Genomic DNA, 16,578 nt, shown 5'->3' with positions numbered 1-16,578 from the left:
CTTGAAAGGAATTCTTTCTTTTTTCAGCCAAAAGAAGGAAGGCAGTCGGCGAGGCGAGGGTGAATAACCTTTGCCATGTGCTTAATTTTAGCACCATGTGCAGTGAAAGTTCAGTGGGCTGCGGAAATCCTGGGACCTGCCACCTGCTTACTCAGATTCAGAATGCTGAATGAAGTTCTCTCTCACTTCAGGGGATGCTGACAAGTGGTTTAAATCCCCTCATAGATGGAAATCTCTGTAATACTGGGGTTTCCACTTACTCAATGTATGTCTGTTTTTATCGACTACAGAGTATTTGTAAATAGAACTATCTGTGATTTGACTCTAAATACCTAACGGATATGTTACCTGCATATTATAAATCCTAAAATGCAATAAAATTGAGCCACCGAAACTGGAAAATTAATAGTATGCTTCAAGATACTGAGTTTCAAAGAATAGACATATAGGAGTTGGTCGAAATTATTAGACAAGTTAAAGACAGAAATAAGATTAGATAAATAGTTACATAAATGAATAGTTCAAATAGTTCTGTGTACAGATAATTTCCATGTAGGAAAATATAAAACTTTAAATACCATAGTGTTATGTAAGTAGAATAGATGTTAAATTTGTTATTCTTAATCTAGCTGTTTTCATGATCCCCAAGGATTCTGGCCATGTGTACTTTGTTTACAGAAACTGAATTCATTTTTGTACAGTCTTGCCCATATATTTTTACCAGAAATTTTATCCAAATTTGGCTCAGTCATTCCTATAAACCCTTGGCTGAAATGATGATCGGGTAGAACTCTAGTAAGAAAAGAATATACCAAGACAGAGAAGAATTAATTTCAGCTAACTAAATATTTCTGACAGTTTTTTGTCTATAAGCAATGTGTTTTTGTTATATCATTAAACATCTTGATTGTAGAAAAACTGTAAACTATGAGTATATCTTATACTCATAAATGTGAGAATTTTATACTAATATAATATGAGAATATAAATCACTTCTTATATCCTCAGTTTTATCCTCATATAATATGACTGTTAGACTCATAAATCACTTTTTATACTTATATAATATGAGAGTATAAATCACTCATCGCTCTCAGGCATAATCTTTGAGATTGTTTAACTCTCATCTGTAACAGATGAGACAGACCCACTAGGGGAGTGCGTGGCTCTGCTCTCCTCCCAAGAGCAAGCACTTTCCTCTTGTGCCATCTCTGGCCACATGTACCAGAGAGACTAGAGTCAGACTGTGAAACTGTGTGATCAGAAACAGGAAGAAAATAATTTTGGAGAGCAGTTAGTGATCTCTACCTTTGTTGGTGTATTGCTGTCTAGTATTTTGAGAAGACAGACTTGGTCTCCTTTTGGACTTTACATGAAAAAGAGAGTGAACATAGAGCCCAACGAATGATAGATTGTGTTTCTTGAGGTCCTACCTCACGCTGGAGGCAGGAGTCCTGATGTTTTCTTTATATTTCTTTGAATGAGAACATTAGAATTTTTGCATGCTTTTCTATCACTTTCCTTTGCTGAATGCAATGTTTGTTTGGAACAAATGCATGAAATCAAGATCAATTTGGAGTCAGTGCCTTACATTTTTTGCTCTGATGTTTTCTCTCTCTCTCTCTCCTCTCTCTCTTTCCCTCTCTCTCACCTTTTTCTTTGATTATAATTGTTTATTAAACACTCGTTTGAAGGGCCATGATTTACAAAGTTATTGATAATTGAGTTTTATGTATATAATATTTCAACACCATTCTAACACCAGTGTCAACTTCCCTCTATTAGTGAGTGTCCCCATGCTTCATTCTCTCCTGATTCCTCCTCCCCACCCCTATTGGCCACTTCAACAGACATACCATAAAGTTTGGCCATTGTAGTTCAGATCTCATGTTTTCAGTGTTGTTGAGTCTATGCTTTGGGATTTCTTTCTTAATTAAGGGCCTGGGAGATAATATAATAGGCAGAGTGTTTGCCTCTCATGTGCTGACCCATCTTCAATCCCTTGTACTCCTTAACATCTTCAGAGCCCTCCCAGGACTGATCTCTGAGCACAGATACAGGAGTAAACCCTGAACAACATCAGGTGTATCCCCATACCCCACTTACTCCCCTCATCCAAAAAAAAAGACTAATGCATCTCTTAATTTTAGGTCTGGAATCAGGGTGGGGGATATGTAGGTGATATTCCTATCCTTTTCTTCAGTTTAATTACCTAAATGAAAATGATCTCCATTCTAAGAGTATAATTAGGGGGCTCAAAGAGAACCCCTTTGTTCTCATGATTTGAAAGTAGTTTAGTTCTACACAGCATGAGATGCAATCTCATTTTAATTCTCACAGAAAACTCAGCAGCAATGGTAAGCCCATTTTACAGAAGGTGCATCGGAAATGATTAAAGATCCACAAGCTCATCTAAGGACACCAGGCAGCTGTCCTAGTTAAATGTGAATGTCCTAGTGAAATTGGCCTCCAATCAGGATACAAACTCATATCTTTTACGAACTCTGACCAACACTATCTTATGTAATCTCCCTGTCTTAGTCCACTCATAGCTTACCCATTCCACAGAGAACTTCCCAAATCCAGTTCACTTGCACCTTTACTAAAATTTCCCTCCTAGATTCTATTGACTGGATATTCCTACATGAAGAACTTTAGACACGTTCCCTCTGCTCTATGAACGTCCTGATTTATTACATGTGCATTTTGTGGCACATATTATAGAAATATATAGGAACTTCTTTACCACCTGAAATATGTAATAATATTACAGATAATAATTTTACCCCTGAAATATGTAATAATATTTATTACATATCATTATGTTATCCTCCATAAGGCATCTAGCCTAAGATATTTTTAGTCATTCAAGATCTCATACCAGGGCTACAACTCCTAACTCACAGGGAAGCCCAGATCACCTCAGTTTGGCCTGATGGTAATCACCTCACCAAAACTTCTTGCGGTTCTCTACAGAACACACACCAAGCGTGATTTCCCCTCTCAGCTTTTGTTTCATGGGTCTTCCACTGCAACTGGAACAGAAGTTCACTTCTGTTTGGAATATTCGTTAGTTTCTAAAATATCTTGCACTTAAATTAATCATCTTTAAAAATAAGGTTATATTTTAATGGATTGCAGAAGTGAAATTACATACTGTAAAATAAAGAAACACGAACTTAAAAAGTAAAAGTTCTTTAGAATTCCAAACTCAGTGATAATCTCTCACATTTGTCACCTTATAGGCATTCTCCCTATAAATATGTACATATACACATATATGTCTACTTCTAGATGATGAAACTATACTTAGTTTACTAAAATAAGACCAGAATTAAGTGCTTTAGACTGGACCTGTTCATTTCATTACACAGCTATTTGTAGCTCTGTAATGAAATGAACACTGATACACATTGATATTTGAGTACCATTATAGTATTATTCATTTCCTTTAGGTTATCTCTTCCGTCTATTGTTAGTTTTGTTCTTTCCTTAAAATATAACTCTTAGGGCTGGACAGATAATATAGCAGGTAAGGTGCTTTGCTTTCACGGAACTGATTCCAGTTTAATCTCTGGCACCACTTATGGTCCCCCAGCACCTCCAGGAGTGATTCCTGAGTCCAGAGACAGGAGTAACCCCTGAACACCACAGGGTGTGGCTCCAAAACTATATATATGTATATATATGTATGTGTATATAAGTATATATATGTATATGTACATATATATGAGAGAGACAGTCAGAGACAGAGAGAGGCATATATATATATATAAATATATCTAAGAATCAGAACTGACTTTATAATTGCATATCCTCCTAAAGAATTTCTGTAAAATTTTCCTAAAAGTAGATAGTTTATGTGCATTTTATTTTAAAATCTTAATCACAGTCACAGTATCATAGTATCCTGTTAATCACCAATGTCTCGGGCGGACTCAGTAACATCTCATTTCGTCCTTTCCCTGATATCTTAGAAGTCTATCTCTAATTAGCCCTTCTAACAATGTTGCACTGGGGGCTCTTCAGGGTCAGGAGAATGAGATCCAGCTTGTTACTGGATTTTGCATATGAATACACCATGGGAAGCTTGCAAGGCTGTCCCATGGGGGCAGGAAACTCTCAGAAGATTGCCAGTTTCTCCCAGAGGGAGAAGAAGGCTAAAGATATCACTTCTGGGAGCTTGCTTTTAGGTCTCTCTCTGGATGTTGGGTATTGATGGGATTATACACACCTGGGTTCCTCTGCCGGTACATTGATGCATGAGGCCTGTCTGAACGTGTAGAGAGAAGCCTCCAGCATAGCTGTAGCTAGGTTCCGGTGGTCTTCGGCCGCCGGGAGCTCTGCTCGGAGTGGGGAGGGAAGCTGGAGCCCATCCCCTCCGAGGGACCCCGGGGAAGACGCCAGGCGTGCGGGCAAGATACTTAATAATAAAATCGTCATAATACTATTAATTCCCCCAATGATTATATATACATACACTTACAATATACTGAGTTTGTTTTTTTTTTCAAATAATTTATTTCTTATTCATACTCATTCCCCCACTCACCTTTAAGTCTCTCAAAGGAAAGACTGGTTAATATATCACCGTGACCCTCTATGATACTGGCAGAGGATGGATAGAATAATATAGCATAACAGATAAAGTCATAAGAAAAGTAAATGAAAATTTTAATATTTCCTTAATCCTTACCTCAACTCTATAAGGTTGTTGATTTTTAGAAATTTAGAATAAATACTAAGCATAAAATTAAATTAAATATTTGAGTTGTCTAAGTTGGGCTTTTGTCTGGATTTTATCATAACTATATGATAAAGTCCAGACTTTTTGGACTTCTGTTTTTCTTACAACAAAAATATTGATGAATGACTCTTTAAATCTCAGCCTGAAACTCCATTTTTGTCTCTGTCAACTGTCCTGCCTGCAACATGCAATAATTTATTAACTAATTTTCTAGATGCATTTCAAAATTTTAGCAATATAGTTAAATCTCAGGGGTATTGTTAATGACCCTCATGGCAAATTCTTGGTCTTTTCATCCTCTGTGTGACTTTATTTCAACTTTGTAAACATGTTTGTAATCCTAAAAAATGTAATGCAGTCATAAAGAGTCTAATGGCACCATAATAATATCACACATATTCTGAAGGCATTTCATGCCTTAGGTATCCTACAGAAAAGTAATCCAAAGGATATAATTTAACTACTAAAACTACTAAAAGAAGTTTAACTGTACTTGGAAGAATGAGACATTTGCACAATATTTGTGTTTTAAAGTATTTTTACATTGAAAAAGTTTTCATTTTATCATTGTTTGATATAATCAACAATATTATATTCAAGTAGAGTTGAACAAATATATAACTTCAAGTGTTGTTTATCTCACTCTTTTAAATACTCATGCAAGGAGAAATTCATGGTCAATTAATTTAGGATGCATAAACATCAAGGAAAAGTATTTCTATCTTTGCCAATTAACCATTGTAGGTATCTTTTCCAGTAGTCTAGCTATATTTAACTCATTGATTTAAGATGTGATAGACAACATTGAAAATGGTGAAAATTTAAATATATGTGAAAGCAAATATAAAAATATTCTTTTTGTTTGAAGTATAGAAAGCTAGTTTACATCTGGCATCTTGGCTCTCTTGCCCAAAATGTTCTTTCACCAAATACTTGGTTCTTTATCTGCTATAATTCTGACTCCATTTCCTATTTAAACTCCAAACCAGGAGCAATACTACTGAAATATCTCCCTCCCTTATTGATGCCTAACCGATTGCAGAAGGATCTTTAATTTTTGGACCTTCTTTTCTATGAGCACTGTAAGCACTGTAGTCCCTTTGTTCATCGATTAGCTCGAGCAGACACTGGCGACATCTCCATTGTAAGACTTGTTTTTACTGTTTTGGGCATATCAAATATGCCACAGGTAGCTTGCCAGGCTCTGCCCTGCAGGCTGGATACTCTCAGTATCTTGCCAGGCTCTCCAAGAGGGATGAAGGAATCGAACTCGGGTCAGCCGTGTGCAAGGCAAACACCCTGCCCGCTGTGCTATATCCTATATCAAGCTTTATGCGTGTGTAGTCCAAAATTATACAATTTATAGGGGGAACTCATGTGGCCTGACCTTTTTGACTTAAATATATGAAACCTCTCTCTGTGTGCTATCTCTCCTTTAGCTACTCATAGTGTATGCTATGAGTATACACTATGTATTTATACCTCTCTGGATTTTCATTTTCTCTCAAGTTGTGCGATGAGAGCTCCATTTTCTCCAACTGTGAACATTCTACATTTGCTTTATATTTAATTTGCAACATGTCTAAATCTCTCACTTGACTATTAGGCCCATCTGAGCAGGGCCCAATTTGCTTATTCACTTTAAGACATATCTCATTGGCACAAGGTGACTGGAAGTTGTTGAGTGAACTTGAGTCCTAATCCTATAAACATAGATTTCTAAACACTGATAGGTGACTCATCAGACATGGCAAATGAATATCATAGGAGTGTTCAAGGTGTAACTATCTCACGCTGATTCAATAAAAATAAAATAAAGTAAGATGAAAAACGAAGTGTTCAGGGCAGATTCCGGATAACTAAGAAAACTGATTCTAAAGCTCTGGTCACCAACAACTGAGTCCTTTGTGTTTTCCTGGGCTTTGCCAACACTGTTTGCCTGGGTTGGTGAGTGTATCGTATTTAAAGAACTATGTGTATTTTGTCTTTCAGGGTGGACAAACAGGCCCGGTGGGATCTCAGTATGCACCCCCCTTGTTCAATCCTGAGGATGAACTTGAACAGCTGACCAAAAAGATGCTGTTTGACATGGAAAATCCACCTGCTGACGATTATTTTGGTAAGTGGAGTTTTAAGCTGACATTTGAAGTAAATGTTCTAGTCTGTTTCCCTCCATTAGTAATGAGAAGTTCAATCAATGCCATGGGGTAAGGCTAGAGGTACGGGGGCTGGTGTGTGTTCATACAGAGCAGGTGTGGGATTTGCTTCATTAGACATGCCAATAGTGCCTAGTTAGTAAAAGAGGCTAAACAAGAAGGCAAAAAATAAAGCTCAGAATCCATTGTGAGACTTGGTACTGTTTTTGTCATAACGAATATGCTGCAGGTAGCTTGCCAGGCTGTGTCATGTGGGCGGGATACTCTCGGTAGCTTGCTGGGCTCTCCGAGAGGGAGGGAGGAATTGAACCTGGGTCAGCCGCGTGCAAGGCAAACTTCCTACCCACTGTGCTATGGCTCCAGTCCATAGACTATATATACTATATATAAACTGAAGAAAAGAGAATATACCATATATATGCAAATATATATACACCAGATGTATATACCACATATACTATATATAAAAAATAAAGAAAATAAAATACACCATATATATGTATATATGACATATTTGTATATATATGATTTATTTTCTTTGCTTTCTAAAGAATATATATATATTTAAAGAATATCATAACAAAATACATAGCCATGAATAAAATTAAGTATAGATTATAATCATGTCTATGTATGAGTATTAGGCATTTTGAAAAATTACATTTTTTTTAGTCTTCAGGCACTTTTACCAGGTCAAAGGTTGTGGTCCAATTGCAGGGAACATACTTTTTATATACAAGGTTTTTTGTTCTGATCCTGGTATCACATGATCCAAGAAGCTCTAGATGTTACTCTGGTGGCCCCTAAGCACTGCCAGGTCTGAATACCTGAGGGAGTCTCCCCCACAGCAATACAAAAGAAAAAAGAAATGAAAGGAACTTCCTTCACTTTACTTCATACTAGCCTATGCAACTTGAACAAATTGCTTACTCTCTCTAGCTTCATCATTGTTTTTCTTTATGTACAGAAATAGTAGCAAGCTTATACTTTTATTGTGATTATTTAATGAGTATTTATAGAAAGTACTTAGCCATATATTTGGCATGTAGAGTATTCTCAATAATCAAAGTTATCCCATGCTCTTTAGGCTTGCAGCTTAAGATAAAAAGATATATACCCATGAAAAGTCCATTAATAATACTTAATTGAAATTTAAGTTCCAACAGAAAGTGAAATGTGTTTTCAATTGGTAAAAAGTCATTGCCTAATCAGAATTATTAACCATGAGAAATAACTTGTAATAATGACTAACCTTTACTGGGTAATGTAATACTGTAACTCACTTCATGCTTACGGAAAGAAATATAGTCTCTTGAAGTAATAATATTTTTTCACGATTATGAAACTGATGCAGAGAACATTAAAAACATCTTGATATCTACAGTAAATAAATTGTAATACTAGATTAGAATAGAGAAACCAGGTCTATATAATTTTTCCTCAAAGATTCCTTCCTCAACCATCTTTATAGAAATATAATTGACATGTAATAAACTGCTTGGACATAAACAATGTATGCTATTTGGTGAAATTAGGCATATATACATGCTTCTATTTACATTACTGAAATCTAGGTAAAAAATATATCCCTCACTGCCTGAAGGTTAGGATGGCTATATTTGGATGTCTCTGAAAAATCTTTTCTATATGTGTGAATGTTTTTTAAGTTATTTTTTAGGGTGTTCAGGTTGTTATGATTTGCCCTTTATCATCACCAAACTTAGATTGTAGGTTTTAAAAGGTTTTATGGAATAGACCATCAGATGTAAATAAGGGAGCATTATCTTCTAAGTACATAGAATGAACCCAATTTGAGTTGACATAAGAGTTAATCAGGAAGATTTACTTTACATGTAAAATATCTCTAATGTCCCCGTTAAATGTGCAGGATATTCTGCTAGGCAATATTGGTGGCATGTGGAAAGAGGCAGAAAAGTTTAAAGTTACTTTAAAGTTCCTTATAGTCTGTGTGGATGAAAACAGAGTTACAACGTTTGGTCATAACACAAGAAAGAGACAACCAATTTAATTGAAGTTTATCAAAACTTCTTTAAGAATTGAGAGAACGGAGAGTATTTGGGTGAGTGTGGGTGTTGGACCACTCCAGCTGTGGTTCTTCCTGGCTCTTTGCTCAGGGATCACCCTTCAGGCATTACAAGGAGTCTGTGCAGTTCCAGGTATCTAACCCTGATTGGCCTCATCAAGGCAAGAGTCTTTCCCCACTGTACTCTCTCTCTCTCTCTTTCTCTCTCTCTTTCTCTCTCTCTCTCTGTCTCTCTCTCTCTATCTCTCTGGCAGGTACAAAATGTTAATGGAGAAGTTAATATTTAAATAAGTAGTTGTTTTAATTATCTAAAAGAGATTTGAAAGGGGAGGATAATAAGGAAAAATAATATTTCTAGCAAGGGAAATTTTAGTGCAATAGGGGATAGAGTCATTGAAATTAATCCCTTATGTGGGAAAGATCAAATGATAAAAAACAAGATTGGAAAATATGTTGAGACAAATCTGGAAAGGAATTTTTAATGTCAAACTAAAAACTTTATTCTCTACAGGAAATTGTATACGTTCAAGCAAACCTATTTGAGCTGTCCCATGTTTATCTATTATTATGTGGCTCCAGAATCAAAATACCTTGATTTGAATGCCAACTCTACCACTTACTGACTAGGTAGAAGGCAAAAGCAAAGGATGAATTAAAATAAATAGCACTTTAAAAATATTTCTTAAAAGCATTGTTCATACCTATCATTGTTATGGGTGTTAGGGACACCCAGACAGACGTTTTGACTCCTAGATTCACTAACTCTTCATACTGTAAGACAAAAGATATACTAGAAGAGCTAGAAGATTCCATTTTTATGCTCAGTGGCTAACTAGAGTGGCTGCATAAGCCATCATTCATGTTTCACTAGCAGAATAATCCGCTGTGGTCTTGGCTGATGGGGCTCAAGGGAGGGCTAATGTATTTTTGCAAAACTAATCCTGTAAGTTAGGTGGTCAACTTTTGTTAAATGCTGTGCTAGAGAGAGAGAAAGAGAGAGAGGATTCAGAAGTTTCTGGACTTAAAATATGACAGCGAGGTTGGGCAGACAAAGGTGGTGAATTTGAAAGCTCTAGAAAATGTAAAATGATTGAGGAGGAAGTGGAAGAAGAAGAAAGAAGAGGCCATTATTGGAGGTGCTAGTTTCTGCTTTTAAATGTTTTTTTTTTTTTGGTGCCACCAGGGAGGCATTTTGAAAAGAATACCTAGTTCTGTTGCTAGACATCATCATTCACCCATAGTAATTCCTCTGTATGACTTTGTTATGATCTGTATCAATATTTTTGTAGTCACATAATAATGACAATCAATGATTATTTTTTCATTCAGCCACCTGAGTTATTTCAGGGGGAGAGCTGGAGGCACATGCAGGAGTCCTCAAGACTTACTCTTGAGCAGGGCCACTCCTGGTGGTGTTTTGGGGACCGTATTGTAGGGTTGGCCACCTTCAAGGCCAGTGTGTAAACCCAGTGCTCTCCCTCTAGACCCCAGTTAATTTCCTCAGCTAATTCCTGGGGAATGAAATCTCTTCCTTTTCTAAAAAAGCATGATTCCTATTTTGTGGTGGATGTTGCAGACAGACCAGTCAGTGGTCAGGGCTTGCTCCTGACTCTGCGCTCAGGGATTGCTCTGGGCAGGATTGGGAGACCCTATTAGGAACTGGGGATCAAACCCAGGGGTGTGGCTTGCAAGACAAATGCCTTCCCCAAAGTACTGTCACTCCAGCCCCAAGACAGCATGATTTCTAAAGAGATCTTTGGACCCATGGAATGATGGTGCTCATTAGTTTCTTTTCTCTAATTATATTTTGAGAATACCGAGTGGCTTTGAATAAAAATTCATTGATAATGCTAAAAAATGAGAGATAGATAGATAGATGGATGGATAGATAGATAAATAGATAGATACATAGATAGATAGATAGATAGATAGGTAGATAGATAGATAGATAGATAGATAGATAGATAGATAGATAGATAGATAGATAGATAGATAGAGATGTAGTTATGTAAGAGATGCAGGGCAACTAACAACACAATGTTAGGTTGGATAAGCTGCTATTTGAACAGAAATCTGCCTTTTGTGTTCGGGTTCAATCCCAGCTTACTCAGCAACCATGCAGAGTCAGGTGGCAAACTGAGTAGATAGGAAATGTTCCTTAAATCCTGCACTATCTATCCAGTCCTTGCATCGGGAAAATCTGGCCCAAGAAAGATGGATGTGTCTTCTCTTTCTATCAGAATTATACATTGCTTCTATCCTTCCACCTCTCTCTGGAATGATCATTGCGAAGCACCAGCCTAAAAAGAGTCTATTCTTTTTTTTTTTTTTTTGCTTTACCATCTCCATATCCACCTCAATCCTTGCCACTTGTCCTCTTCCATCATTATTATTTCTATGTATAATCCTGGAATTTAACAGCATTGGTCATTGGATGTAAATTGTCTTATCTATATCAAAGATCTCCTTTTTTTCCTACTAAGTTGTACCCAAAGGTAGAATGTAAATAAATCATTCTGTAAATAAAGCACAAAGTGACCACATTGTGCTCCTCCCATGCAGCTCCATTTTATGTCTTTTTAGCCCCTTATTATCTTTTTTTCTTAAAGCCTGATGTTCATGAATGCATTTTAATCTGTCTCTTTTTTATGGAACTTCTCATCACTCTTAACAGTCCTTCTTTATAGTTAAAGAACTGTAATTATCTTATGTTTAAAAGCATTGGAAAGGATTTTAAAAAGATAACCTCAGATAAAGTTAAGAACAAAGGAAAAATTTTGTTTTAAATGGCAACTTCTTCACAATATAGACTTCTGGTGGAAATGTCTCTAATCCAAGCGCTGATACTTCGCATCACCAAAGACAAGACAAACGAACTTGGGCCAACTAAAGGGAATTTTATATATACATATGAGTGTGTGTGTGTATGTATATGTATATATGTATATATGTATATATATGCATATATATATCTATCTTGCTAAAGTATTTAACCTGAATGAAACTATTCTGAAATAGAGAGCTCTACATGTTGTGATACTTCTTGTCATTGTCAAAAAATCTTCAAAAAATTTCACTGTGGTCTGAGACTTAAAGATTTATCAAGATGAAAGAGACTTACTCAAATATCCATAGGGACTGGATACTGGATACAACAAAACCCAAAAATGCATTTAGGGCAATGTTTGAAATATGAACATAAAAAATATAGACTCAGAGTTATTCATTTCCTGTGTGTGGCAATGGAATTGGTATTGTATTGGAAAATGTTCATGTTTGTAGGCCCAACATGTTGAAATATTTGAAGTCTGAAATTTGCTTTGAAATAAAATAGATAAACGGATGGAGAACGAGATAAGTAGATGGGTATATAAATGTTATGAAATAAAGGGCAGAACCACTGCAAATTAAAATATCTATTAGTGATATACTACAAATTAAGTCACTCTAAATTAAAACACGTAGTAGTGATATAACTACATCGCTACACATAAAAGTATTCCTATCTACCCAATCCCCCTGATTCCTTTCCTCAAATACTGAAACTTGTCACAAGTGAATTATTTTTAAAATGTTATTGAGAGAGAAAAGTAGACTTATCCCTGTGACTTCTAAATAACCCCACCTCAATGACTGCAGTGGATCTTTGAAATTTCCTCTTCTTATGTATGTTTCTTATTTTCTACTGGTCACAGAATATTTCCATTGTTGGTGGGTTGAGAATCAGTTTGTTGTGATAACAGAAGCTGATTCTTACATCAAGAGCTATATGTTTTAAAAGCGTATTCACTGTGATGGTCTGTTGACAGATAAGGTAATGAGTATTCATTGTTAAATGAAGAAACAGATTCAGAGAGGCTCAATGATTTGTCCAAGGTCACACAAATACGAAGTTTATTCTGATTCCAAGTTCATTCTGGCTCATTAACCATTAAGGAAAGGCATATGCTATTCCTGTAGCAGGTGAGTCGTTGCCTATTTCTGCTCCATGTTATCCTTTCTTTTGTGAAGTCTTCATATGGAGACCACTCAAGTGTCATGTTTGTAGTCCAGGTTGCAATGTTACCCTGCAATATATTTATACTATCACTGATTCCAGAATTAACTGATGAGAAATGAAGTCTGGATTAACTGATGGGAACACTAAGAATAAACTTTGGTCATGACAAAGATACTTTAGGAAGACATCTAACCCCTTCCTATCAACTATGTACATTGACTGCAATAGTTTTGTTGGGAGAAGACAAAAAACTCATTGGTAACTGCTGTTCATATAATTTTCTTAAGTCAGTGCTTGACAAAATATCATAAGCAGGAAATTTCAACTGAATCTAATTGGGTTATGTTTTAATGTTTGTTCTATAAAGGTTATAGTTTTAGTGTCTCCTTTGTCTCTTCCATCTTAATAAAAAAATGACTGCTGCATTATAGTACTAGATGAATACCACAGAGGATGAATCATAATACAGCAGCTGGATAAATCCACATCTTTTAAGGGAAGATAAATTCTCTGATCTTGTGAGCATTTTCCATCTTCCTAAGATAATGATTATAGTTAATCCTCAGCTATCCATTGGCAGTAGTATCATTAAACTGTTCACAAAACATCAACTTATAAAGGGAAGATAAAATATATAAAACATTTGAAAATTTTTATCTAATTCAGTTCATCAGTCTTCACCCAGAATCCTTTATAGAGACACACTCTACCTTATGTTGAATGTTTGCATGTCCTGTAGCTACTGACAAAGTCTGTTTAACCTAGAGGAGATCATCAATGCTAGTGAAACACAAACAAGAAAAAAAAATTATGATGCACACATTACTATAATTGAGCAAATTTATGACTCAAGTATAAAAAGAAGTGTTTCAAAGTTGGCCATTCGAATTAATAATGAAGAAAGATTTCTTGCCAGAAAAAGGGAGATGGGGACCCATTGGGCTAGTAGTAGCACAAAGATGGAAAATTTTCAAATGGTTTTGATGGAGGAGATTATAAAGAAAAGCTAAGGGGTATCTTAATAACTTTGTGACACCTCTAGAATATATTCAAGAGTTTTACAGGTGGGTTGCTATACAGTCTCAAAGTTTTATGTGTTCATTCATTTTGAAAGAGAGAGCATGATTTTATCTATGAGGGTCTACACATCTGTAACAAAGGTACATTCTCCACAAATAATTGAGTTCTGACTGTGCAGATAATAAGGCAAAAGAAAACACTATTGTAATATAGTTCCTCTGGAAATACATTTTATAATATGGCTAAGAAACAAATGGAATATATACCGGCTGATTTTTTGGCAGAAAACAATAACTATCTTGGCATTGTTTTATATAGTTGTATCATTCCTTAATGCAAAAAAAACCTCACTAAATATATGTCTATTTTTTTAAGTTTTTATTTTATTGAATCACCGTGAAAAAAAATTGCAAATCTTTCAGGTTTAAGTCTCAGTCATATACTGATTTAAACCCCCCTCCCTTCACCAGTGCACATGTCCCACCACCAAGAACCCCAATATACCCCCCTCCCACCCATTCCCCATCTAAGTAGCTAATGATCTTCACTTTATTCTCTCTATACTTTGAATACATTCAATATTTGAATAGAGAACTCACTATTATAGTTTGGAATTTTTCCCCAACAATCAGGCCTGCTGAAAAGGCATCATTTAATAATTTATTTTCATTGCTGAGAGTGAAGACTGAGTTCGCGCGGCCGCTGTCATAGCCGCGCGGTTTTGGGTTTCTGATATTTTAGCTCAGTTCACAGTCTAGATACGTTGCTGCAGGAAGCCGCCCTGGGTGCCAAAATGGGTTAGAAGACCTCTCGATCAAAGTCTTTAGGAGCCGAGGGTCTGTTTCTCGCTCCGCAGCTCCAGATCATATCTGGGCGGAGGGCGACACGGTAACGCCCCCCCCCAGGACCACCTACAGGCTATGTCACTAAAAAGTCCTACCTCTGGATTGGGGGTCTTAGAGGGTGGCTCTCGTCATGTGGATGCTGCCACCGCTGTCATTTTCCCCTCAGAAAAACAGGGCAGAGAGGGAAAATCCATCCCCCAGCGTCATGAGGTTGTAGCTCAGTTCACAGTCTAGATGCATTGCTGTAAGCAGCTGCTCTGGGTGCCAAAATGGGTTAGAAGACCTCTAGAATAACTCCAAAAGACTCTATGCTATAAGACAAGCATCAGGAAAATGCTCTTTATAGAACTAGGCTTTTATCTAAGTTTGTTTTTGGTTTTGGTTTTGCTTTATCTTTGAGAGTTATTGGGGAGATATGCTGAAATATTTTTTTTAAAAAGTGTGAAATTCATCCTCAGGGAACTGGATTTCACTGCTTCAGAACAAAGCTAGAATATGTGGGAAATCAGAGGTGCAGGAATCTGACACGCACTGAGCTTTAAACTTAGATGCTATGATTACTTGATTGATAAGGCCTACTTGTCAATAAAAGACCAGGATAGTTAGGGAGTGAAAAGTGGTAAAAAGCAACAGACAGGAGAGAGTTGGTCTATAGAACTGAACTTATCTGGACCAAGGAGGTGGGGAGTATCGCCCGAGAATTGGAAAAGGGGTGGGTCTTTGATGGAATGAGGTGGGCAGGCAGGTGGTATGCATGGTGTTCAGGGGCTGTGTGCAGGAATGCATGACACTATTGTAAATTAAGGTGGCTCAATGAAAATGGTGGTGGTGGGAGGTAATGCGGGGATAACCACACCGTACCTGTCCGCACTTCTCTCAAATGAGAACAAAGTAGATAAAAACGGAGTACTCAAACAATAAAAATTATGGTCCCTTAATTTCCCATATCAGTAGGTATAAGTAACCATGAATAGAGGACTCAGACTAATATGCAGAATGGAAACCACTATTTGAATCAGAGTTTAAGGTGTGGAGAAAAGAGAGCCTGGAGCTCTGATTGCTACTAGCTTGCTGTCAAAAAGAAAATGAATTAAACTTAAATATTTGTGAATTCTAAGCGATCAACAAAAACAAGTGAGAAGGAACCTGAAGAATTGTCATGTATTTTTAATTTTTTTTCTGTTTTTAATTTTTTTTATTGAATTACCATGAATTTCAATTGATGTCTTTAATGAAAACAATTTCTTGGAAGAGTTCCAGTATAAAGCTCACTAATCCCTTGTTGTAGTTGTAGGTAGGTATCCAAGCATTTCATGAACTAGGAGATTAGATATTAAATGGACTTTCCAGTTCTACTATTAAATGACTCAGATGCCTAAACATACCTTGGAATTGACTTATGGTTTCTGTATCTAAATTTCTGTTTTAACCCCAAATTATCATAGTTATTGTATTATTACACTTATATAATTAGAAATAATGTTTATATAATTATTTGCAAAGCACTCTAATATTTGTTATATTATTTTAACTGACATGAACTGCAAAACAATACATATGTTTATTTCCATTTTGTATGAGGGAATGATCAGAGTTACTAGGGAATCCGTGCTTCCCAAGGCCCAATAGTATCCCTCAGAAATCAGATTCCATAAATAAAAGATTTGCTCTGGGGGTGGAGAAACAGCCCAGGCAGATGGACTCTCCAGTTACTATTATCTTCAAACCCAACATGCTGTCTTAGCATCATCTGTCTCGACTAATCA

General features: G+C 36.3%; 1 protein-coding gene across 3 annotated transcripts in view; it reads left to right on the top strand.

Moving 5' to 3' along the window:
* The window catches only part of LPP (LIM domain containing preferred translocation partner in lipoma), a 729,416-nt gene that overhangs the window by 543,436 nt on the left and 169,402 nt on the right, over window positions 1-16,578 (top strand). For all 3 annotated transcript variants that reach the window (XM_055129532.1, XM_055129531.1, XM_055129533.1), the window contains one exon: window positions 6,740-6,866. In XM_055129532.1, the coding sequence (XP_054985507.1) occupies window positions 6,740-6,866 (127 nt within the window). The remainder of the gene's footprint in view (window positions 1-6,739; window positions 6,867-16,578) is intronic.

The sequence above is a fragment of the Sorex araneus genome, chromosome 2 (assembly GCF_027595985.1).
Source record: "Sorex araneus isolate mSorAra2 chromosome 2, mSorAra2.pri, whole genome shotgun sequence".
NCBI lineage: Eukaryota > Metazoa > Chordata > Mammalia > Eulipotyphla > Soricidae > Sorex > Sorex araneus.
Note: the sequence above shows the minus strand (reverse complement) of the source record. Positions and strands in the feature narration are given on the sequence as shown.